The sequence below is a fragment of the Amblyraja radiata genome, chromosome 35 (assembly GCF_010909765.2).
Source record: "Amblyraja radiata isolate CabotCenter1 chromosome 35, sAmbRad1.1.pri, whole genome shotgun sequence".
NCBI classification, from domain to species: domain Eukaryota; kingdom Metazoa; phylum Chordata; class Chondrichthyes; order Rajiformes; family Rajidae; genus Amblyraja; species Amblyraja radiata.
Window position 1 is genome coordinate 5,869,641 of NC_045990.1, and position 24,920 is coordinate 5,894,560.

At 48.3% G+C, this 24,920-nt stretch overlaps 1 protein-coding gene across 2 annotated transcripts in view; it reads right to left on the minus strand.

Annotated features, from left to right (window-relative positions):
• The window catches only part of col5a3 (collagen type V alpha 3 chain), a 198,756-nt gene that overhangs the window by 105,581 nt on the left and 68,255 nt on the right, over window positions 1–24,920 (minus strand). For both annotated transcript variants that reach the window (XM_033050912.1, XM_033050913.1), the window contains 6 exons: window positions 20,364–20,426; window positions 12,203–12,277; window positions 8,720–8,803; window positions 6,570–6,626; window positions 4,975–5,028; window positions 3,722–3,775 (listed from right to left, as the gene is read on the minus strand). In XM_033050912.1, the coding sequence (XP_032906803.1) occupies window positions 3,722–3,775; window positions 4,975–5,028; window positions 6,570–6,626; window positions 8,720–8,803; window positions 12,203–12,277; window positions 20,364–20,426 (387 nt within the window). The remainder of the gene's footprint in view (window positions 1–3,721; window positions 3,776–4,974; window positions 5,029–6,569; window positions 6,627–8,719; window positions 8,804–12,202; window positions 12,278–20,363; window positions 20,427–24,920) is intronic.

Sequence of the window (24,920 nt, forward strand, 5' to 3'; positions counted from 1 at the left end):
ACGCAAAGTGCTGGAGTAACTCAGCGGGTCAGGCAGCATCTGTGGAGAACATGGATAGGTGACGTTTCACAGAGTGCTGGAGTAACTCAGCAGGTCAGGCAGCATCTGTGGAGAACATGGATAGGTGACGTTTCACAGAGTGCTGGAGTAACTCAGCAGGTCAGGCAGCATCTGTGGAGAACATGGATAGGTGACGTTTCACAAAGTGCTGGAGTAACTCAGAGGGTCAGGCAGCATCTCTGGAGAACATGGATAGGTGACGTTTCACAGAGTGCTGGAGTAACTCAGCGGGTCAGGCAGCATCTCTGGAGAACATGGATAGGTGACGTTTCGGGTCGGGACCCTTCTTCAGACTGAACGTGGGCAGATAGGGGATGACAGGTCCAATTAAGGCTGGCAACAAATGACCTCGGGCAGGGTGGTGCCCTGGTAGGTCCATTGTTGGCCAGGGAAGGTGTGATCATAAGGTCATAAGGGATAGGAGTAGAATTAGGCCATTCAGCCCATTAAGACTACTCCGCCATTCAATCATGGCTGATCTATCTCTCCCCCCAAACCCCATTCTCCTGCCCATAACCTCCGACACCTGTCCTAATCAAGAATCTATCTATCTCTGCCTTAACGGCAGAAATTTGGAATGTTACTTTGAGGGCAGAAAAGGTCAAACAAGTGGGTAAGTAGGTGCCAACGAAGGGCAGCGAGGGGGAGAGAGAACAGGTGCATTGTTTGTTCTCTAACATCTCGAGACAGAGAGAGAGAGAGGAGCAAGGAGAATTCCGACTCTGATCGCTGGATTCCTGTATTCCGTGCGTCCCACTGTGGGAAGCACTCAGGCAAATCCTGGGTGGCTTTGAACAGGAATGTACACGTCCTTGTACGCAATCCAAGTCGTCTGCTGGCTTTCAACATTACAGAAGTCTGGCCTCCTGCCAACACAGCACACGGACTCAGCTAGCGATTCCACACCGCACACCAACCACCGAGGATATTCACAAAACCCACAACCATTAGCGATTGCAACAGTGCAGGAAGGAACTGCAGGTGCTGGTTTACATCGAAGATAGACACAAAATGCCGGAGTAACTCAGCGGGACAGGCAACATCTCTGGAGAGAAGGAATGAGTGACATCACCCATTCCTTCTCTCCAGAGATGCTGCCTGTCCCGCTGAGTTACTCCAGCATTTTGTGTCTATCTTTGAGGTAGCTCTGAAATCCCCCTTGACTTCCACCGAAGCACAATGGAGATGTGTTGGCTTTAGTTTAGAGATACAGCGCGGAAACAGGCCCTTCGGCCCACCGAGTCCACACCGACCAGCGATCCCCGCACACTAACACTATCCTACACAAACTAGGAACAATTTGTACATTTACACCAAGCCAATTAACCTACAAACCTGTACGTCTTTGGAGTGTGGGAGGAAACCGAAGTTCTTGGAGAAAACCCACGCGGGTCACGGGGAGAACGTACAAACTCCGTACAGACAGCGCCCAGAGTCAGGATCAAACCCGGATCTCTATCACTGTAAGGCAGCAACTCTACCGCTGCGCCACAGTTTACAGGTGCATGATAAAGGGAAGAAAGTTGATAAAGTTTAGAGAAAGGTAAAGCCTGTAAAGTTCGATCAAGGATAGTCCAAGGGTCTCCAATGAGGTAGATAGCAGTTCAGAACTGGATCAGTTTAACTAAGTCCCTTAACTGAGTTACAGGGGCAGAAATAGGTCCACAAAGTCTACTCCGCCATTGAATCATGGCTGATCCATCTCTCCCTCTCAACCCCATTCTCCTGCCTTCTCCCCATAACCCCCGACACCCATACTAATCAAGAATCTATCTATCTCTGCCTTTAAAATATCTATTGGCTTGGCCTCCGCAGCCCTCTGTGGCAATGAATTCCACAGATTCACCACAGAAATTCCTCATCATCTCCTTTCTAAAGTTATATCCCTTTATGCTGAGGCTGAGCCCTCTGGTCCTGGATTCTCCCACTATGCATCATGGGGCATCACAGCATAGTGGGCTGAAGGGCCTGCTCCCATGCTGTACTGTTTTATGTTCTAATGTAACTTATGACAGGACATTGTTGTCAATGGTTTGAAAGAGCAAAACATAGTGTTCACTTCTTGGCAGCCCCGATGTTTATTTGATATTTAAACTCACTGATACAATACAATTTATTTGTCACTTGAACCTCATAGAGGCTCAAGTGAAATGATCTTCTCCATGCTCTGCATTAGAACTGAGCTGCAGAACGGAGCAAATTCTTATAATAATAATAATAATAAATTTTATTTATGGGCGCCTTTCAAGAGTCTCAAGGACACCTTACAAAAATTTAGCAGGTAGAGGAAAAACATGTAAGCGGAATGAAATAAATAGTAGAGACATGACTAGTACACAAAGTAAAGACAGAATTCAATACAAAACACAGTATGAGGCAATTAATGCACAGATGAACAGGGAGGGGGACGTGGGGCTAAGGATAGGCAGAGGTGAAGAGATGGGTCTTGAGGCGGGACTGGAAGATGGTGAGGGACACGGAATTGCGGATCAGTTGGGGGAGGGAGTTCCAGAGCCTGGGAGCTGCCCTGGAGAAGGCTCTGTCCCCAAAACTGCGGAGGTTGGACTTGTGGATGGAGAGGAGACCGGCTGATGTGGATCTGAGGGACCGTGAGGGTTGGTAGGGGGAGAGGAGGTCAGTGAGATATGGGGGGGGGGGCAGATGGTGGAGGGCTTTGTAGGCTTATGGGTCTATATTGTATTTTAAAGTTACAGCATGGAAACAGGCCCTTTGGCCCACTGAGTACAGGATGACCATCGATTACTTGCTCACACTAGTTCTATGTTATCCCACTCCTTACACATTACAGAGGCCAATGAACCTACACACCTGCACATTTGGTTTTTAGTTTAGAGATAATGCAAGGAAACGTGTTTAAACTTATTCCTATGTTGGAACAAGTTCAAATGCAGCTGAGTGAATAGAAATTACTTGAAGAAGGGTCTCGACCCAAAACGTCACCTATTCCTTCGCTCCATAGATGCTGCTGCACCCGCTGAGTTGCTCCAGCATTTTTGTGTACCTTCGATTTTTCCAGCATCTGCAGCTCCTTCTTAGAAATTACTTGGGACTTGTTTTCAGTGTATATATTGATTCTCTGTGTTATGGTTAAATTGTGCATGAAAACAGGCCCTTCAGCCCACCGAGTCGATGCTGCTTTCCCATTCATACTGGTTCTATGGTCCCTCTCTTTCTCATCCGCTCCCTACACACTAGGGGCAATTTGCAGAGGCCAATTAACCTACAAACCTAAAGATAGACACAAAATGATGGCGTAACTCAGCGGGACAGGCAGCAACTCTGGAGAGAAGGATCGGGACCCTTCCTCAGACACCTCCTGCTAAGTAAGTAAGTAAGTTCATTGGCCAAGTATTCACATACAAGGAATTTGCCTTGGTGCTCCGCCCACAAGTAACAACATGACATACAGTGAAAGTTACAAATGACTCAGAAAACACTAAACATTAATAATAATAATACATGATAAAACACCATTTATCAAGCATGTGAACCAACAAAATACCAGATCAAAATACCTCCTGAAGATTGATTCAATTAGACCATGAATGGAGAGGGTTAGAGGGAAGAGAGGGTGGACTGATGGGTGTGAAACTGTTGCCAATCCCTTCATTTCAGTTACATTAAACAAGGAGGTCCTTACCCTTCTCCCAGATCTTCCCAGAGGACCAAAGGGGCCGGTAATTCCAACAGGACCCTATAAGACAAAGACAGACGTTAGAAGACACCTCCCATCAATCTCAGGATCCTCCCGCAAGTCTTGTTGCGGTGTTATTCAAAGATGAAACTCTACCGTGATATTGGCAACGTGGCCACCAGAAATGGCATCTTCACCGCAAAGGTGCAGAGAAGAAGAATTGGTTAATGAAATCATGATTGATGTATTCATTGATTGCGAGGGACAGCATGGGAAAAGGCCCTTCAGCCCACACCCACCATCTGTCACTCAATCACACTAGTGCTATGTTATTGCAATTTCTCTTCCACTCCCCTACACACTCAGGGCAATTTGCAGAGGGCCAATGAACCTGCAAACCCACATCACATGTGACCGCTTCCCGTATTTGGGATGTGGGATGAAACCGGAGCACCTGGAGGAAACCCGTGCGGTCACATGGGAGAACGTGCAAAAAAACATGCACACACACACACACGCACACGCACAGGCACGCACACACACACACACGCACACGCACAGGCACGCACACACACACGCACAGGCACACACGCACAGGCACGCACGCACGCACACACGCTCGTGCACACACACAGGCATGCACGCACACACGCACGCTCACACACACACGCACACACACGCACACACTCACAGAAAACATGAACACACTCACATGCACACACATACACAAACATGCACACACGCAGAAAAAGAGTGCACACACACACACACGCACACACACGCACACACACACGCGCACGCGCACACACACACGCACACGCGCACACACACACACAAATACAGACACACACACGCGCACACACACACACACACAAATACACACACACGCGCACACACACACAAATATACACACACACACACGCGCACACGCACACACACACAAATATACACACCCACACACACACGCACACACGCGCTCACGCACACACACACACACACAAATATACACACCCACACACACACGCACACACACGCACACACGCACACACGCGCACACACACACACACACACACACACACACACACAAATATACACACCCACACACACGCACGCACGCAGAACCCAATGTCCGCGTCTCTACCAGATGAGGACAATCCCTAAGATCTCCACGCCTGGCCTGGCCTGGCCATGTTTGTGTGGTTAGACCAGTGAAGAATCGACACTGAAAGAAACATTGCCAGGGACAGTCGTCGACCTACCATTGGGCCCATTTCTCCTGCATCACCTTTCAGACCCAAGTTGCCTGGGAGACCCTGTAGACATGGAGGAAGAAACACAAGAAATGCCAGATGTTTATCCGTTGCCTCCACAGCATCTTTACAACCCGTCCTTGTTTCATTACTTTAACGTGTCCACCACCCCATGGTCCACTCCAAGGTTCTTCCATCCCTTGTTCCTCCCAAGAGCTCCCCGTCCATTCCAAAGTTCGCCCTCCCTCCTCACCTCCCCACCACTCCTCCATCCCACCTCCCCGCCCGTACCCCTGGTTCATTCCACGTCCCCCCACTCCTTGTCCAAACCAAGATCCCTTGTTCCTCCCAAGAGCTCCACGTCCATTCCAAAGTTCACCCCCCTCCGCACCTCCAGCACACTCCTCCATCCCACCTCCCCTCCCGTACCCCTGGTTCATTCCATGTCCCATCAGTCCTTATCCAAACCAAAATCCCTTCCACTTCAGGCTGTCAACTCCAAAGCCGCTCCACATCTTCTCAATGCCCTTGCCATTATATTACAGTTGTACAAGACGTTGGTGAGACTGCACTTGGAGTATTGTGTTCAGTTTTGGGCCACCCTGCTGTAGGGTAGATGCCAGTAAGCTGGAAAGACTGCCGGGGTGGTTTACGATGATGTTGCCAGGATTTGAAGGGTTGCGCTATAGGGAGAGAGAGATTGGGCTGCTTGGGACTTTATTCCTTGGGGCGCAGGAGGCTGAGGGGTTTCTGTGTTGTCTCTTAGTGAGGCAGCATCACTGATCTTTTGGCAAATATTAATGTAAGATTCAAAGTGCTGGAACAATTCCGCATCTCTCGAAAACATGGATAGGTGACGTTTCGAGTCGGGACCCTTCTGCAGACATTAGTTTGGGGAGGATCCCGACTGAAACATCATCTATCTACATTCTCCAGAGATACTGCCTGACCCACTGAGTTACTCCAGCACTTTGTGCCTTTGGTTGTAAGCCAGCATCTGCAGTTCCCCGCATCTCTATTAATGGAAGATCACCTCTCTAAATGAGTTTACGATAGTAATTTTGCTCACTATCTTTGGGGAACAATATGATAGATTGATGACGTTGGCTGAGAAATTAATATTTCATAGCACCAAGGGAAACCATGCCAGCCCATTAAGAGACAGTACTGAAACAAGGCCCTTCGGCCCATCGAATCTGTGCTGACCATTAAACATTCAGTTACACTAATCTTTTTGATCCACACTAATCTTTTTTCACACTGGCGGGGATTGGGATGGTAGTGAGGTACTGCTGAAGATAGCGGAGTCAGGGGATATGGGGAGAAGGCAGGAACGGGGTACTGATTGGGGATGATCAGCCATGATCACATTGAATGGTGGTGCTGGCTCGAAGGGCCGAATGGCCTACTCCTGCACCTATTTTCTATTGTCTATTGAGATACAATGGCTTTAGTGAAGTTATCTGAGGTATCGCAAGCCTCTGGGACTAGGGTGTTCCACAACCAATCTTCGTTTGACTCCACAGCTACGTTTGACCTGCGTTCCCACTTGCTCGTACATCCAGTTTCATGCCAATACTCTCCTGGTCAGCGGTCAGACTCACCAATGGACCTGGTCTTCCCATGAGGCCAAACGGACCTGATGGACCCTTCATTGCAAGCTGGAAAGCAAATGAGACAGTGACAGAGTTACAAACTGGGAAGGAAGGAGAAGGGAGAGAGGTGTTTGCACCAGGCTTTGATAGGGTGCTCGTATAAATAGAACATGGAAGATAGAACAATGCAAGATGGAACAGGCCCTTCGGCCCACAATGTCTGTGCCGAACATGATACCAAAATAAACTAGGCTCCTCTCCTCTGGTCTTCTTGCAGTCTGAAGAAGGCTTCCGACCCGAAACTTATTATTCTCTAGTTGGTGCAGACCCGCTGAGTTACTCCAGCACTTTGTGTCTATCTTTGGTATAAACTGGTATCTGCAGTTCCTTTCTACACCAAAGGACATAGGTTTGGGGTGAAGGGGGAAGACTTTAATAGGAACATGAGGGGCAACTTTTTTTACACAAAGGGTAGTGGGTGTATGGAACGAGCTGCTGGAGAAGGAAGTTAAGGCTGGTACTATCCCAACGTTTAAGAGACATTTGGACTGGTACATGGATAGGATAGGTTTATGGGCCAAATGCATGCAGATGGGACTAATGTAGATGAGGCATGTTGGTCGGGGTGGGCAAGTTTCCACACTGTGTGACTCTATGACTCTAATAAGAAGCTGAACACTTAGCAATAATTACAGACTGGTAGACAAAAGTGCTGGAGAAACTCAGCAGGTGCAGCAGCATCTATGGAGCGAAGGAAATAGGCAACGTTTCGGGCCGAAATCGGCCCGAAACGTTGCCTATTTCCTTCGCTCCATAGATGCTGCTGCACTTGCTGAGTTTCTCCAGCACTTTTGTCTACTTTCGATTCTCCAGCCTCTGCAGTTCCTTCTTAAATAATTACAGACTCTTGCCCAGAGTAGGGGGAAACGAGAATCAAAGGATATAGGTTTACGGAGAAGGGGGAAAGGATTTTATAAAGATCTGAGGGGTAACCTTTACACACAAAGGGTGTTGGGTGAATGGAACAAGCTGCTGGAGGAGGTAGTTGAGGAAGTTTCTCTTGCAACGCTCAAGAAGCAAATAGATAGGTGCGTGGATAGGGCAGGTTTGGAGGGCTATGGGCCAAATGGTGGCGCTGCGGTAGAGTTGCTACCCTACAGCGAATGCTGCGCTAGAGACCCCGGTTCGATCCCGACTAGGGGTGTTGTCTGTACGTTCTCCCCGTGACCTGCGTGGGTTTTCTCCAAGATCTTCGGTTTCCTCCCACACTCCAAAGACGTCCAGGTTTGTAGGTTAATTGGCTTGGTCAGGGGTGGGGAACCTTTTCATGTTGGAATGCCACATTAAGTTAGCTGTAATCTAACAAGGCCGCATCCAAGAAACTTCAATCAGATATACTTCAAAATGTACATTATTTTGTTAAAATAGCCCTCATGGCTTACTAATGTTTTTATTGTGGCCGTCAGTCGGGGAGGATTATTTCGTTGAATCTTCTTTTTGGTATTTTAAATACGTTCATTTTAAGATTAAAATAAAAATAATAAAAGACGAACAAAAACATATTAATAAAAATAAAAGATAGACAAAAATGCTGGAGAAGCTCAGCGGGTGAGGCAGCATCTATGGAGCGAAGTGATATAGGCAACGTTATGGGTCGAGACCCTTCTTCAGGTCTGAAGAAGGGTTTCGGCCCGAAACGTTGCCTATTTCCTTCGTTCCATAGATGCTGCCTCACCCGCTGAGTTTCTCCAGCATTTATGTTTACCTTCGATTTTCCAGCATCTGCAGTTCCTTCTTAAATAAAAAGTAATGGATTTGTTCTACAAAATTTGGATTCATTCAAAAGGCTGCACTTAATGGCCTTGAAGGCCGCAGGTTCCCCACCCCTGGGCTTGGTAAATGTAAAAATTGTCCCTAGTGGGTGTAGGATAGTGTTAATGTGCGGGGATCGCTGGTCGTCTCGGACCTGGTGGGCCGATGGGCCTGTTTCCGCGCTGTATCTCTAAACTAAACCAAACACAAGGCAGATGGAATTAGTGTAGATGGGAAATGTTAATTGGTGTGGGCAAGTTGGGCCGAAGAGCCTGCTTCCACGCTGTATGACTCCATGAGAAGGTGAATGCTTGGTGAGTTGCCAAAGTCTGGCATCAGTCACTTACCCTGGCTTGCTGGAGAATGGCCTGGGCCTGTGATTGCTGGGCCGAGATCGCTGGGCCCTTTGCTCCATTCCCTCCATACTGGAACTGTAAATGGAAAGGGTCAGGGTGAGTTCGGGGACCATCTCCTGCGGCAGCTGAGGAAGCACAATCTGCCACAGGCAATGATGGTCCAATTCTACATGGCCATCATGGTCAGGTTTGGCTCAGCCACCAAGCACGACACCCGGAGGCTGCAGCGAATCGTTCGATCAGCCGAGAAGGTTATTGGCTGCAACCTTCCCCCCAATGACGAACTGTACACTGCAAGGGCCAGGAAGCGAGCGGGCAAGATCATCTCTGACCCCTCTCACCCTGGCCACAAACTCTTTGAATCACTTCCCTCTGGAAGGCAACTCCGGACTGTCAAAGCCGCCACATCCAGACATAAAAACAGTTTTTATCCACGAGTAGTAGCTCTACTCAACAGCCAAAAATCTGTAGCCTCCTTGTGCTTTGTTATTTTATTTCATTCTCCACATGTTTAATTATAATGTTTTATATTTAATTGTCTACTGTATATCATGCTGTTATTTGCAAGGTAAGCATCAAGGCCACTTCCTTGGATTTATACATGCTTGGCTAATAAAATGTATTCAATTCAATTCCTATTCAATTCATCGCATTTTTCTGGCGATGGAGATAATTAATTGGTGATGCTCAGATCATTTTCCTCGTGTTTCAGGTTTCCATGTTACAGCGGGCTTTCCCGCTGAGCTAATTTCACACCTCCTCGGGCTGTCACTGGCAGGATCCCTGCTCAGGCCCAGCCAGGAGCCAGGGGTGATGAGTACAAACACAGCTGCCTCCGCAGGAGAGAGCCTGCCTGGGGATCACAGCCAAGTATGAGGCTCTAGCACTGAGTCAGAGAGGTCGTGCAGGGAAACTAGCGGCAAGAATGAGTTGCTGAGGAGCCCGGAGAAAAAATCTGGCAAAAAAATCTACGGTACGTTTACGGGCTCTCCACGTGACCTGCGTGGATTTTCTCCCACAATCCAAAGACATACAGGTATGTAAGTTAATTGGCTTGGTATAAAATGTAAAAATTGTCCCCAGTGTGTGTCGGATAGTGATAATATGCGGGGATCGCTGGTCGGCGCGGACCCGGTGGGCTGTCTCTCTAAACTAAATTAAGCTCAACCCAGTCCCACCTGCATTCATCAGCCCTGGCTCCTGGCTGTGCCTGAGCAGGGATCCTGCCATTGACAGGCCAAGGAGGTGTGAAATTAGCTCAGTGGGAAAGCCCGCTGTAACACGGAAACCTGAAGCACAAGAAGAAAATGATCTGAGCATCACCAATTACCTCCATCGCCAGAAAAGAGCAATGAATTTAATTGCATTTGGCTCATATCTCTCTAAACCCGCCCTAGCTGGTCTGGAAGGATAGATCAGACCAAAGCATGCCTTTGATCGTTTAGTGTCTGAAGAAGGGTCCCCACCCGAAGCATCACCTATCCATGTTCTCCTGCCTGCCCTGCTGAGTTACTCCAGCATTTTGTGCCATTTGTTTTGTACTGGCCCTTTGGTCCGACTTGTTCACGATGACCAACACACCCACACTCTCACACAAACTAACCTCCCTTTCATTGATTCTATTTACACCTCACGCTGCCTCGGCAAGGCCAGCAGCATCATCAAGGACCAGTCGCACCCCGCCCACACCATCGTCTCCCCTCTCCCATCAGGCAAGAGGTACAGACATTTACAAATGCACACCTCTGGATTCAAGGACAGTTTCTTCCCAGCTGTTATCAGGCAACTGAACCATCCTCTCACCAACTAGAGAGCAGTCCGGATTCTCCTGAACTACCTTATGGAAGACCTTAGAACTATCTTTCATTGGACTTTAGCAAACTTTATCTTGCACTCAACATTATTCCTTTATCCTGTACCTGTCCACTGTGGATGGCTTGACTGTAATCATGTGTAATAATAATAATAATGGATGGGATTTATATAGCGCCTTTCTAATACTCAAGGCGCTTTACATCGCATTATTCATTCACTCCTCAGTCACACTCGGTGGTGATAAGCTACTTCTGTAGCCACAGCTGCCCTGGGGCAGACTGACGGAAGCGTGGCTGCCAATCTGCGCCTACGGCCCCTCCGACCACCACCAATCACTCACACACATTCACACACAGGCAAAGGTGGGTGAAGTGTCTTGCCCAAGGACACAACGACAGTATGCACTCCAAGCGGGATTCGAACCGAACACTTAGCCCATTGTGCCATCTGTCGTCCAAATGTGTAGTCTTTTCTTTGACTGGATAGCACAAAATAAAAAAGCTTTTCACTATATGTGACAATAAAAATCTAAACTAAATTAAACTAGCAGACCCCAGGTCCTCGTTTACAATTTTATCCTCCGACTTCCCTAAAAAGAGTAATAAACCATATCGTATCTCCGTCCGCACTGCGGCCTCACATCGAGGAGTTGGCGGCCTTTCCCAGAGACCGACCGGGAGCTCCACCGCCTGTGCCTGTGGACGTAACATCGTGGAGCCCACGATCCCTTTGCCAGGGGTCGACCTCTGAGCTCTACGGGACTTTTAACATCGTGGAGTCCGCGGCCTCTGATCAGAGACCGACTTCGGGAACTCCAAGCTGCAGGAGCTTCGACCGCTCTGACTTGGAGGCTTCGATCGTCCCGACGGATGGTTCGACTGACCCAATGGATGGTTTGACTGACCCAACGAATGGTTCGACTGCCACAACGGATGGTTCGACTGACCCAACGGATGGTTCGACTGACCCAACGGATGGTTCGACTGACCCAACGGATGGTTCGACTGACCCAATGGATGGTTTGACTGACCCAACGGATGGTTCGACTGACCCAACCACGGGAGAAGAATGAGGGAAGAAGTTTGGACTTTATTGCCTTCCATCACAGTGGGGAATGTGGGGAATTCGCTGTGGTGGATGTTTATGTTAACTTTTATGTAGTTATGTGTCTTGTTGCTTTTTATTAGTATGGCTGTGTGGTAATTCGCATATCACTGTACCTTAATTGGTACACGGGACGATAAAAGAACTTTGAAACCTTTAAAAGTAAATCTCACTAATAGTAAAGCAGATAGTGAATATCTGAAATAAAGCACAAAGTGCTAAAAACACTCAGCAGGTCAGGCAGCATCCGTGGGGAGAGAACCAACAATAACATTCCGGGCTAGACAAAAATGCTGGAGGAATTCAGCGGGTGAGTTTCTCCAGCATTTTTGTCTACCTTCGATTTTTCCAGCATCTGCAGTTCTTTCTTAAACATTCCGGGCTAACCCTCTTTCCTCTGCTATGGGTCTTCAGTCCAAAGTGTTAATTTGGTTTTTCTTCCCGCAGATGCTGCCTGACTTGCTGGGTGTCTTCCGGCTGTTTTCGTTTCAGACTTACAATCTCCGATCCCGGAATAAATCCCAAGAATGGATCGGAATGAGGACGGGAACTCACCGGGAACATCAGCATGGTTCCTGGAGGTCCGGGGATTCCGTCCGCACCTGGCAAACCGGGTCTTCCTGGAGGTCCCTGCGTTTTAAGGTGGAGAAGGAGACAAAAAGGAGAAGAATCTGTCAGACGGAGCGAACATGGTCAGGCTCAAACCTGTCTCTCAGTGGAATATGTGCCCTGGGGCAATGTTCTCTGATATTAATGTTTCACACTACATAGTATGTCCTTCACAGAGTGATTAATGGTGTAACACGTGCTGTACGAGTTCAGTTCAGTTCAGGTTAGAGATACAACGTGGAAACAGGCCCTTCGGCCCACCGAGTCCGTGCCGACCATTCTGTTCACACTGGTTCTATGTTATCCCACTTTCCGTTCCGCTCCCTGCACACGAGGGGCGATGCACAGAGGGACATCATTTACGCCTCATATGTAAAATGTGGTCGTCGCGTTGTGACGCATGGGTAGCGTGTGGGTAGCGCGGGACGGGCGCATGGAGAGGCGTGGAGTAGTTGCATGCGGTATCGCACGGCGCTCCAGGATTTCGTGCTGCACAAAATCCTCGCGCGCCACCTGCGTGACATATCGCGTACGCACGCTGACGCATTGGGTACGCACGCTGGCTTTCCCGACATCTCACGTGTATCGCGTGGTGACACATGGTTACGTCACCGTGCGTAACCATGCATTGCCGCGCGCCGCAGGGTAGTCTAATTACGTCACGCACACCAGACGGCATGATGACGCGTGATTTGCGCGCGACGTCGTGCGAAACGACGAGTCGACCTATTTCACATACGACGCGTAAATGAGGCGCAAATGACGGCCAAGTGGGACAGGCCCTTCGGCCGACACACACACACGTCTTTGGGATGTGGGCGGAAACCTGAGCACCCGGAGGAAACAAAACGTGTAGGAAGGAACTGCAGATGCAGGTTTACTCCGAAGGTGGACAGAAAATGCTGGAGTAGCTCAGCAGCTCAGGCAGCATCTCTGGAGAGAAGGAATAGTTGACATTTTGGGTCGAGACCCTTTTTCAGATCTCAGCTCGAGACCTTTCTTCAGACCTGGTTTGAAGAAGGATCTCGATCCGAAACGTCACCTATTCCTTTTGTCTTTTAAATACTTTTCAAATGCTTTAAATGCTCAAAAGGGCATTTAAATGCAGCAGAAACAAGGAACTGAAGATGCTGGTTGATACACATAAGGATACAAAGTGCTGGAGTAACTCAGGAGGTCAGACAGCATCTCTGGAGAACTAGGAGAGATGACGTTTTGGATCGAGACTTGCCATCAGACTGATTGAAGGGGGGGGAATGGATGGAAGCTGACAAATGCAGCAGAATTGCCTCAAACAAAGGAGCAGATACGACCCTAGTGGCCGCAGAAGTGACCTGATCTTTAGGGACACATGAAGATATATTGTTTCGTTTAGTTTAGAGGTAGAGCATGTTAACCGGCCCTTCGGCCCTCCAGGTCCATGCCGACCATCGATCGCCCGTTCACACTAGTTCTATGTTATCCTGTTCCCTTCAAACCAGAGGGCAAATTTACAGAGGCTGATTCACCTACAAACCTGCACGTCTTTGGGATGTGGGAGGAAACTAGAGAAAGCCCACGCGGTTACAGGGAGAACGTGCAAACTCCACACACACACACACACACACACAGCACCCTACGTAGGTTTTCTCCGGGATCTCCGATTTCCTCCCACACTCCAAAGACGTACAGGTGTGTGTGTGTGTGTGTTAATTGGCTTGGTTTAAGTGTAAATTGTCCCTAGTGTGTGTAGGATAGCGTTAGTGTGCGGGGATCGCTGGTCGGTGTGGACTCGGTGGGACAAAGGGCCTGTTTCTAAAGAGCTGTATATCTAAACTAAATCGAATAAAAATAGTTTAAAAAAGGATGGGATTCTCGAGCGGCGGCCCATGTGTGTTCCGCCGTGCTCAGCTTGGTAATGTTGGCAAAACATTGTTTTTTCAATTAAAAAAAAGCCTCGTAGGCAGGCATTCACTGACGTGAAATCTGCCCAACATCTGAGAATTTTAATCTTCTTCTAATGTCTCAAAAGCCACAAAGGAGTTGACAGATGTCGGCCTCGGAGTGGTTCGCATCAGTCAGGCGCTGGAGAGGAGTTTTAGCATCAGTTCCCAGTTTTGTAATTCAATTCACATGCGGATGAATCAGCCGCATCTCCCAGCTTACACCCAGAGCAGTTTCATTGGGATGAGGCAGAAACATCATTTATTGATTCTTCTTTCAGGATTTGCTCAGAGTTAGCAGACGGGGCCATTATATCAATTCAGTTTAGTTTAATTTTGGATGTACAGCGCGGAAACAGGCCCTTTGGCCCACCGAGTCCGCGCAGACCAGCGACCCCCCGCGCACTAAAGGGGCTGTCCCACTGCGGCGACCTAATTGGCAAGTTTAGAAGAGTTTATGAGAGTTTGAAACAGTGTCATGTTGAAGACCTCCTTCGACTATGTAGAAGACCAGCTTCGACTAACTACGACTAACTTCGGGAAATTTGGACACCGAATAGTGGAGAGTGAAGATGACCTCCTTCGATCTCCCTTTGACTATAATGAAGACTATCTATGACTACCTTCGACTACCCTCGATTACCTACGACTAACATGCCGACCTACTACGACCTACTACGATTAAACCTACGAGTAAAAAAAGTATCGATTTTTTCCATGGCGACCTTTTTTTAACTCGCGGGCATTTTTCAACATGTTGAAAAATACGCCGCGACCTAGCTGAGGCCTCGAGTACGCGGGGACCACTCTCGAGCATGAAGGAGAGTTACAAAGACCTCCTAAGACCTCGTGTCGACCATGCTGCGAGTATGAGTCGAGGGCAAACTCGCCAGAACTCGCAGATTAGGTCGCCCAAGTGGGACAGCCCCTTAACACTACCCTACACACACTAGGGACAATTTTACATTCATACCCAGCCAATTCACCTACAAACCTGCACGTCTTTGGAGTGTGGGCGGAAACCGAAGATCTCGGAGAAAACCCACACAGGTCACGGGGAGAACGTACAAACTCCGTACTAATCAAGAAAGGTGGCAGTATTCTCCCCTCTACTCCAACAATCCCGACCCAAAACATTGTCTGCCCATTTCTCCCCACTGATACTACCCGCCTTCCTTAGTTACTCCGCTAAAGAGCCACAGAAAACTGCAGAAGCTGGAATCTAGAGCAAAAATCAAAGTGCTGGAGAAACTCAGCGGGTCAGGCAGCATCCGTGTAGTGAGTGGCCTGGTGAAGTTTTGGGTTGGGACCCTTCTTCAGACTTCTGAAGTCCAACCCGAAACATCACCTGTCCATTCTCTCCACTGATGCTGCCCGACCCTCTGAGTTCTTCCAGCACTTTGCGTTTTGCTAAAATTCTGCCAGCAGTTTTATTTGGTCAAACATCTCTTGTGTGTATCAATAAGGGACTGTAGTGCAGAAACAAGGAAGGTATGAACAGCGAGAGTTGTTTTATCTGGGGTAGGTTTACAGGTCACTAACAATGAAAGTTGACAGCGTTCATTGGATTGTGAGGGATAAGATGATTAAACCACCATCATTGTGAGGGGCCGAGTTATTGTAGTCACCGACCTTGTGATGGGCCGAGTAGTTGGAATCACCAACCTTGTGATTCAAACAAACAGTCAGACCTTCAGAGCTGTTGATAACAATGGAGGAATAGGGGGGTCAGGGGTTCCCCTCCTTGGGGTGTGTAGGACATACACGGGAACCCTTGGTAAACTTAAAATTAGGTCCCCAAGGAGAAGACACGGTATTTATGGTGGATTCAGGGGCGGAAAGATCAAGTGTAACCAGGATACCGGAGGGAATGGGATTAGGGGAAAAGCAAGTCAAAATCTCTGGAGTCGGGGGAAAGGTAATGACAGCTCCCGAGATAGAAGGAGTAATGGTAAGATATGAAAATCGAGAGGCCATGGAAGATTTAATCCTGGTGCCCCAGGCAGGAATAAATCTGATGGGAAGGGACTTACAAGTTCAATTAGGAATGGGCACAGCTCCCGTAGGTGGACAGATTATAGTACAACTATATTAACTTTACGCCCCTCATGACAAAGAACCTAATTTAAATGTACAAGCGATGTATGATGTGGGAGGAGAGGGAATGATTGATGACGCACGGAGGGGAGGGTTGGAAGATTGTGAACCTTGGTACCCTGATTGGAAGGGGTCAGAAGGGGAGGCGTCCGATCAATAAAGACTGTATACTGAATTGTATAAAAATAGACGTTTTTCCTTAGCTCGGTGTGTCTCAACTTGGAGAGGCACCCGATTCTGCAGACTCGCAAATAAAGCATTTCTTGTTTCCATGATTTAGTCTCTGAGTAGTGATTGTGAGCACAAACAATATATCTCACAAGATCAATAGATGGAATAAAATGGGACCTGTCACATCATTGGAATGGCTCAAACCCTCTCAAACCTGATGAATTATTTATGTTTCATCAGCAAAGATAGATGCATCTCAGGCAAGATCTTCATGAAGAACTAGGTCAGTGGAGATGTTCCAATGAGTGGACTAAAGGGCCTGTCCCACTTACGCAACTTTTTCAGCGACAGCCGGCACCCGTCATAGGTTGTTGCAGGTCTCTGAAAATTTTCAACATGTTGAAAATCCAGCGGCGACCAGAACAAGGTACGACTCTTTGGGCGATTACTCACGACCATACGGGCTTCACCCCGCGACATGTCGCCTGTATGGTCGTGAGTCGTCTCCTCAGTCGCCCAAAGAGTCGTAGCGTCTTTCTGGTCACCGCTGGATTTTCAACATGGTGAAAATGTTTCGGCGACCTAAGTTGCGCAAGTGGGACAGGCCCTTTGGACACTTCCACAAGCAATGAGGTCTGGCCCATGGGGGAGAGAAAGGAATGGGGTGGAGAGGAGCAGCAGGATGGGGGAATGGGGTAGAGAGAGGTGGGGAGGGTGGGGGAGAGGAATGGTGGAGAGGGAGGGAGAGAGGGAGAAAGTGAGAGAGAGGGAGGGAGAGGGGGAGAGGGGGAGAGGGGGAGAGGGGGAGAGGGGGAGAGGGGGAATAAAAGAGAGAGGGATAAGAGAATGGTTCAAACAATGGAATTGGTTCAAACAATCATGATTGAGCAGCTCAGAAGCTGAAGCCGTTGAGAGGTGTGGACGATGCCTGTTGAGGATGTGAGGGCCACATTGTGAGTTGCACGGAGTTAGGATGACCTGTGTACACTGTGTGAGCTTGCCTTTGTGCTAGTTGTTGAGCTGCCCTGTTTACTGCAGTCACCGCTCCTCGCAGAACCCGCACGCATCATTTCCCTTGATGTTTTTACACCTGGCATCTGGTCCTGGGATCAGGGCAGCCGCCATTCACAACTTCCCATACATCTGTTTGGAAGGACCTTCCCCCACAACACACACACACACAATACACATACACACACATACACACACGCGCGCTAAGCGCACACACACAATACACACACACACATATACGCACACATATACGCGCACACACACACACACACACACACACACACACACACACACACACACACACACACACACACACACACACACACAGGGGCTCACACACACATGCAAACTTCCACTTTCACATACACATGCATACACACACGCAGTGGCACACATGCATACACAAACGAACACACAAACACACATACACACTAACACACGCACGCACACATACACAAATGAACACACAACACACATATATACAACACAAACACAGACTCATACACGCACGCACTCATACACACACGAACACACAAGCACAACACACATACATATAACATAAACGCACACTCACACACGCACGCGCACACACACACAGACACATGCACACATACACTTGGGCACGCACACACAAACAAGTAACACACACACAGGAGCACTCACAAACACACACATATATGCAACACACATACACACACATATATGCAACACACATACACAGCCATACACATATACACACACACACACAGACAAAATCAGAGACCTGCCCTGCGTGCTATAGTATTTAGAGTGCAAGGGGGAAGAAGGCTTGGTATGTGAGCTAGAAATGCAGAGGAAACAATGTCTGGAACTCCTCAGGCCCACTGGGCTAGTTGTGCTGACATGTACACCCTGCCTTCAGGGACCAGTAAGGAAAGCCTCCCTTCCTACTAAGGCAAATCAAGCGCAACTCAAGAAAGTTAACCCAAAACCCCTTCTCCACCCAGGAACTCCAAGCGGCCCCATAGTACCCTGTGGAGATGATATTGGTGACCTGTGTTACACAGCAAGTCCCAACTGAGAACCAGTTGACATGGGTTTAGGGGGATGGGGGGGGGAGATTTAATAGCAACCTGAGAGGTCACTTATTCACACAAAGGGTGGTGGGTGAATGGAACGAGCTGCTGGAGGAGCTGGCTGAGGCAGGGACTATCGCAATGTTTAAGAAACATTTAAACAGGAACATGGATAGGACAGGTTTAGAGGGATATGGGCCAAACGCAGGCAGGTGGGACGTGTAGATGGGACATGTGGTTGGTGTGGGCAAGATGGGCCTGTTTCCACAGTGTAGACGCTATATAACAATCTATGATTAGTAAGGTGATTCATGATTAGTATGGGTGTCGGGGGTTATGTGTAGAAGGCAGTAGAATGGGGTGGTGAGGGAGAGATAGATCAGCCATTAATGGCTGGCAGCGTAGACTCGATGGGCCGAATGGCCTAATTCTTCCCCTATGTAGTCCTGAGGAGGCGTTGTCTTGTACGGCTGCCTGTCCTGCAGCTGTCCGTTTTTTTCACTTCTTTTTTATTATTTTTAGTACGTTAAAGTGTGTAGTTTGGGGGGTCTAATCTTTTTATGTGTGGGGGGTGGTGGGGGGGGAAGGGGGAAACTGCTTTTTCAAGTCCCTACCTGGTCGGAGAGGCTGCCTTCCTCCGAGCAGCACCTTCGACCTGTCCTCGCGGCCTACCAGCGGGTCCTGGAGCGACGTTTCCTGAGGGGACCTGGCCAGAACCTCAGCTTTGGCGGCGGCGCAGCGCTGGAGCGCTATTGCGGAGCGGGCGATGCCTTTCCTGGGTCGCCGCGCTGGAACTCCAGTATGCTGGGACCGCCGATGAAAACATTGTGGAGCCGCGGTTCTGTGGAGCGGCCAGCTGCGGCGTTGAACTTTACATCCCGGAGCCTGGGATCTCTCGCCGAGATCGCCAGTGTGTGGAGCTCCGTCAAACGCGGTCTGTTGGCTTGGAAGCCGCGGTCTCCGGTGGGAAGGCGGCTGTTCCTGGCACCCCAAGCCGCTGGGGGTTCTCCCGACTCCGGAGCACCATCACCCGGCGAGAACATCGGGCAACCGTGGCGGCGACTGTGGAGGCCTCAATAGGCCCGACTCTGGGTGGACAAGAGGATGGGGACTGGACTTTGTGCCTTCCCCCACAGTGGGAATCACTGTGGGGGGATGTTTTTGTGTTTTGGTGTTGAACTTCTTGAATGCTATGTTGTATTTTTATTAGTGTGCTGCAAGGACATCTGAATTTCCCCTGAATAAGGGAATTAATAAAGTAAATCTAATCTAATCTAATCTAATGACTCATGAATTATGAAGGGATGAACTGGTCATCAACACACATCTGAGGTTTGCAAACAAAGTCAAAGCAGAAGGGATTAGCTACTTGTCCATCAGTAAGGTGATCTTCAATCTTGTAAGTCCATAAGTTGTAGGAGAAGAATTAAGGGCCTGTCCCACTTGGCAATTTTTTCTGCGACTGACGTATCAAGTCACCGAAAAAGTTGCGGCGTGACGTGGCGTGACGCGGCGTGACGATGTAATGGCGCACGGCGTTTTCTCAAGTGTCGCAACGGTTTTTTTTTCTCGGCGCGGGATTATGAAATGTTCAAAATCTTTCGACGACCTGATACGTCAGTCAACGACGCCAGCAGTCGCCGAAAAAAATCGGCAAGTGGGACTGCTACGCCTAAAAATAGCCTAAGTGGACAAGGCCCATTAGGATTTTAACCTTATTGGTACTGAATTCCTAAACACCACCATTGATACATGTTGAAACGAGCAATAAACTAAAATCTAAACCACACCACCGCAGAAGCAGCCGACTGACCTACACAATAACGGTCAAGGTTTGGTGAAGAAACTTACCATTTCTCCTAGGTCCCCGGCATAACCAGAAGGACCAACGAACCCGGGAGAACCTGGTGGACCCTGAAAGGAAAGAATCAGAGAAAGGTCACGATCTTACTAATAACTGCACATCATCTGATTGCTATTAGGGACCACAGGAAGTATCCATCTTTAATGGTATCCAGATTTATTTTTGCCTGTTTTAATGAAAAACTTCCAAAGTTTATTTTTGCAAGACATTGGAGCATAGACATGGGAAGCGGAAGAGATATCGGGAACTGTCCCTGTCATCTCCTGTGCAAGCAAGGTTTATTCTATTTGTACAGTGAGGGGTAGCAAGGGGAAAAATAGGATGCTATTGTCACAGGTCTATCTTCTCGGCACTTAGTTCAGTTTAGTTTTGAGATGCAGAACGGAAACAGGCCCTTTGGCCCACACCGATCAGCGATCCCTGCACATTAACACTATCCTACTTATGTATAATAGACAATAGGCAATAGGTGCAGGAGTAGGCCTTCGAGCCAGCACCGCCATTCAATGTGATCATGGCTGATCATCCCCAATCAGTACCCCGTTCCTGCCTTCTCCCCATATCCCCTGACTCCACTATCTTTCAGAGCCCTATCTAGCTCTCTCTTGAAAGTATCCAGAGAACCAGCCTCCACCGCCCTCTGAGGCAGAGAATTCCACAGACTCACAACTCTCTGTGTGAAAAAGTGTTTCCTCGTCTCCGTTCTAAATGGCATACTCCTTATTCTTAAACTGTGGCCCCTGGTCTGGACTCCCCCAACATCGGGAACATGTTTCCTGCCTCTAGTGTGTCCAAACCCTTAACAATCTTATATGTTTCAATAAGATTCCCTCTCATCCTTCTAAACTTCAGAGTGGACAAGCCCAGCTGCTCCATTCTCTCAGCATATGACAGTCCCGCCATCCCGGGAATTAACCTTGTAAACCTATAATGCCTGTATTTCCCCTGTATTTCCATAATCATCAAAATTGTTGCTATTCAAATTCATGTGATAGGAGCAGAATTAGGCCGTTGGAATGTTTCTTTGTTCAATGTTCTATGTGCACCACACTCAAGAAGGTTCAGGAGTAGCTTCTTACCGACAACCATCAGGCTATTAAACACGACAATCTCCATATAACTACATATATAAATGTGTGTGTGTGTACATACATATGTGTATATATATATATATATGTGTCTGTGTGTGTGCATGTGTGTGCGTGTGTGTGGAGTGTGTGTTTGTGTGGAGTGTGTGTGTATACGTGTGTGTGCATATATGTGTGTGTATACGTGTGTGTGCATATATGTGTGTGTGTGTGTATATATGTGTGTAAGTGTGTGTGTGTGAGTGTGTAAATGTGTGTGTGTGCACGGTGGCAGTATGTGAGGGCGATGGCTGGGTGGAACGATGTGGGGGTGGGACGGCAGTTCTGGTGGCGGTGTGGGGGGTTCGAGCGGCTGCGTCAGCAGGTTGGTGAGCGGCAGCTTCGAGGCCGCGGTGTTTGAGCCGCGAGGACAGGTTTTGTGGGGTATGTGCGCAGAAGGAGAAGAGGAGGGAAGAGTGCAGTGTTTTGCCTCCATCACAGTGAGGAGTGTTGGGTGTCACTGTGGTGGATGTTATGTGTGTGTGTATGGTATTATATGTATGACTGTTAAATTTCGTGACTTCGGTGTGGATGTGGTATATCTATCTATCTATCTATATATATATGTGTCTGTGGTGTGGGTGTGTGGTGTGTGTGGAGTGTGTGTGTGTATATGCGTGTGTGTGTGTGTGTGTGAGTGTGTGTGTGTGTGTGCGTGTGGTGTGTGTGTGTGTGTGTGTGTGTGTGTGTGTGTGTGTGTGTGTGTGTGTGTGTGCGTGTGTGCATATATATATGCGTGTGTGTGTGTGTGTGTGTGTGTGTGTGTGTGTGTGTGTGTGTGTGTGTGTGTGTGTGTGTGTGTGTGAGTGTGTGTGTGTGTGTGTGAGTGTGTGTGAGTGTGTGTGTGTGTGTGTGTGTGTGTGTGTGTGTGTGTGTGTGTGTGTGTGTGTGTGTGTGTGTGTGTGTGTGTGTGTGTGTGTGTGTGATCTTGTGTGTTGTTTACTATGGTCTATACCAAGTGCTATGTTCCCATATCTGTTGTGCTGCTACAAGTAAGAATGTAATAATTCTGCTTTGGGACACGTGACAATAAGACACTCTGGACTCTTGAACATTGCGGGCGGCCCCAAAATATTGTGTTGCTAAAATCCTGACCTTTCTTTCCTTCATTGGCCCAGGCATCTGAGAGTTAAGAGTCCCATGTAGATCGCAGGCTCCAGCCCAGCAGCTACAACTAAGGTTTCTCGGTCCTGGAGGGCTTCTATTTTCTTAGGCATTTTTACAAGCGCTGAGACCACATATTTTGCAAGGACCATGAAAATATTTGAGATTATTCCCAGCAACTGAAAAGCAGCAAGCCCTGCATTCAATCAAGCCAAGAATAATCTGGCTTGTTCGTTCTCACTGCATGGGGGAGGGCGGTGTGGGTTTCATTTATTTTCCTCCTGTCTCAACTTCAAAAAAAATCAGCTTCTTATCGCCGTTCTTTCATCCTCACTGAATCTAAATCTTTGAGCTCCCTCTCCTGTGAGTCCCCTCACCAGAAGCATTGAAACTGACAGACTAATGAAAGGCATAGATAGAGTGGATGTGGAAAGGATGTTTCTACTGATGGGAGAGTCTAGGACCAGAGGTCACAGCCTCAGAATTCAAGGGCGCTCTCTTAGAAAGGAGGTGAGGAGGAACTTCTTTAGTCAGAGGGTGGTGAATCTGTGGACGTCATTGCCACAGAGGGCTGTGGAGGGCAAGTCCGTGGATATTTTTAAGGCTGAGATGGACAAATTCTTGATTAGAACGGTGTCAAGGGTCATGGGGAGAAGGCAGGAAAATGGGATTAGGAGGCAGAGGTCAGCCATGATTGAATGGCAGAGTGGACTCGATGGGCCGAATGGCCTAATTCTACTCCTATATCTTGTGAACTTGTGGTGGGTTGAAGAATGTGAGGCTCACCAACACTTTCACAGGGGTACAAAGAGATGGCAGTGAATGTTGGCGTGGTCTGTGACTGGTACGGGTGTCAGTGGTTGTGGGGAGCAGGCAGGAGTAGAAGGGTTAGGAGTGAGAGATTGATCGGCCATGATTGAATGGCGGAGTAGATATCATGGGCCGAATGGCCTAATTCTGCTCCTATCACTGATGAACTTTAAATTAATTAACTTAAATTTCTTTATTTATATAGCACATTTTTAGTCAACTTGCATTGACCCCAAAGTGCTTCACATAATTACATCCACACACACAGGCAAAGGTGGGTGAAGTGTCTTGCCCAAGGACACACACAGGCAAAGGTGGGTGAAGTGGGTGAAGCAACGACAGTATGCACTCCAAGCGGGATTCGAACCAGCTACCTTCCGGTTGCCAGCCGAACACTTAGCCCATTGTGCCATCTGTCGTAACCCACGTCCCACAAATGTATTAGACTAAAAGTTACTTAGAATGGAATGTCCAATACAGATCCCAGAATCAGGCAGTGTTTATAGTTTTAGTTTTGGAGATACAGTGTGGAAACGAGTCCACACCACCCAGCGATCAAACACTCAGATTTAGATTCATTTAGTTTAAAGGTACAGAATGGAAACAGGCCCTTCGGCCCATCGAGTCCACGTCGACCAGCGATCACCCGTACACTAGTTCTATCCTACACACTAGGGACAATTTACAGAAGCCAATTGACCGACAAACCTGCACATATTTGGGGTGTGGGAGGAAACCGGAGCACCAGGAGAAAACCCACGTGGTCACAGGGAGAATGGATCGCACCTATGGTCAGGTTTGAAATGGGGTCTCTGGCACTGTGAGGCAGCATCTCCACCACTGTGTTGTAAACAGTTGATTCTAAATTTAGGAATGAGAAGGACATATTGGGGAAATTGGTAGCTTTCTGGATAAAGTCCAACTAACTGATGGAGTAATCTTCGACTTGACATCCCCGCATCCTTGCCAACAGGGCTCAAGAACAAAGGCCCATGGAACTAGGTCAACACAAAATGCTGGAGTAACTCAGCGGGTCAGGCAGCATCTCTGGAGAGAAGGAACTGGCAACGTTTCGGGTCGAGACCCTTCTTCAGACTGATGTCAGGGGAGGGGACGGGACAAAGGAAGAATGTAGTCGGAAATAGTAAGACAAGTGGGAGAACTGGGAAGGGGGAGGGGATGGAGAGAGAAAGCAGGGGCTATCTGAAGTTAGAGAAGTCAATGTTCATACCACTGGGGTGTAAACTACCCAAGTGAAATATGAGGTGCTGTTCCTCCAATTTGCGCTGGGCCTCACTCTGACAATGGAGGAGGCCCAGGACAGAAAGGTCAGATTGGGAATGGGAGGGGGAGTTGAAATGCTGGGCCACCGGGAGATCAGGTTGGTTAAGACGGACTGAGCGGAGGTGTTCAGTGAATCGAATGGTTTTATGAGAATGATCTCAACTGCGCAATTGAGGCCGATTTGTGCGAGGGACTTAGGCCCCGTCCCATCGGCTTAAC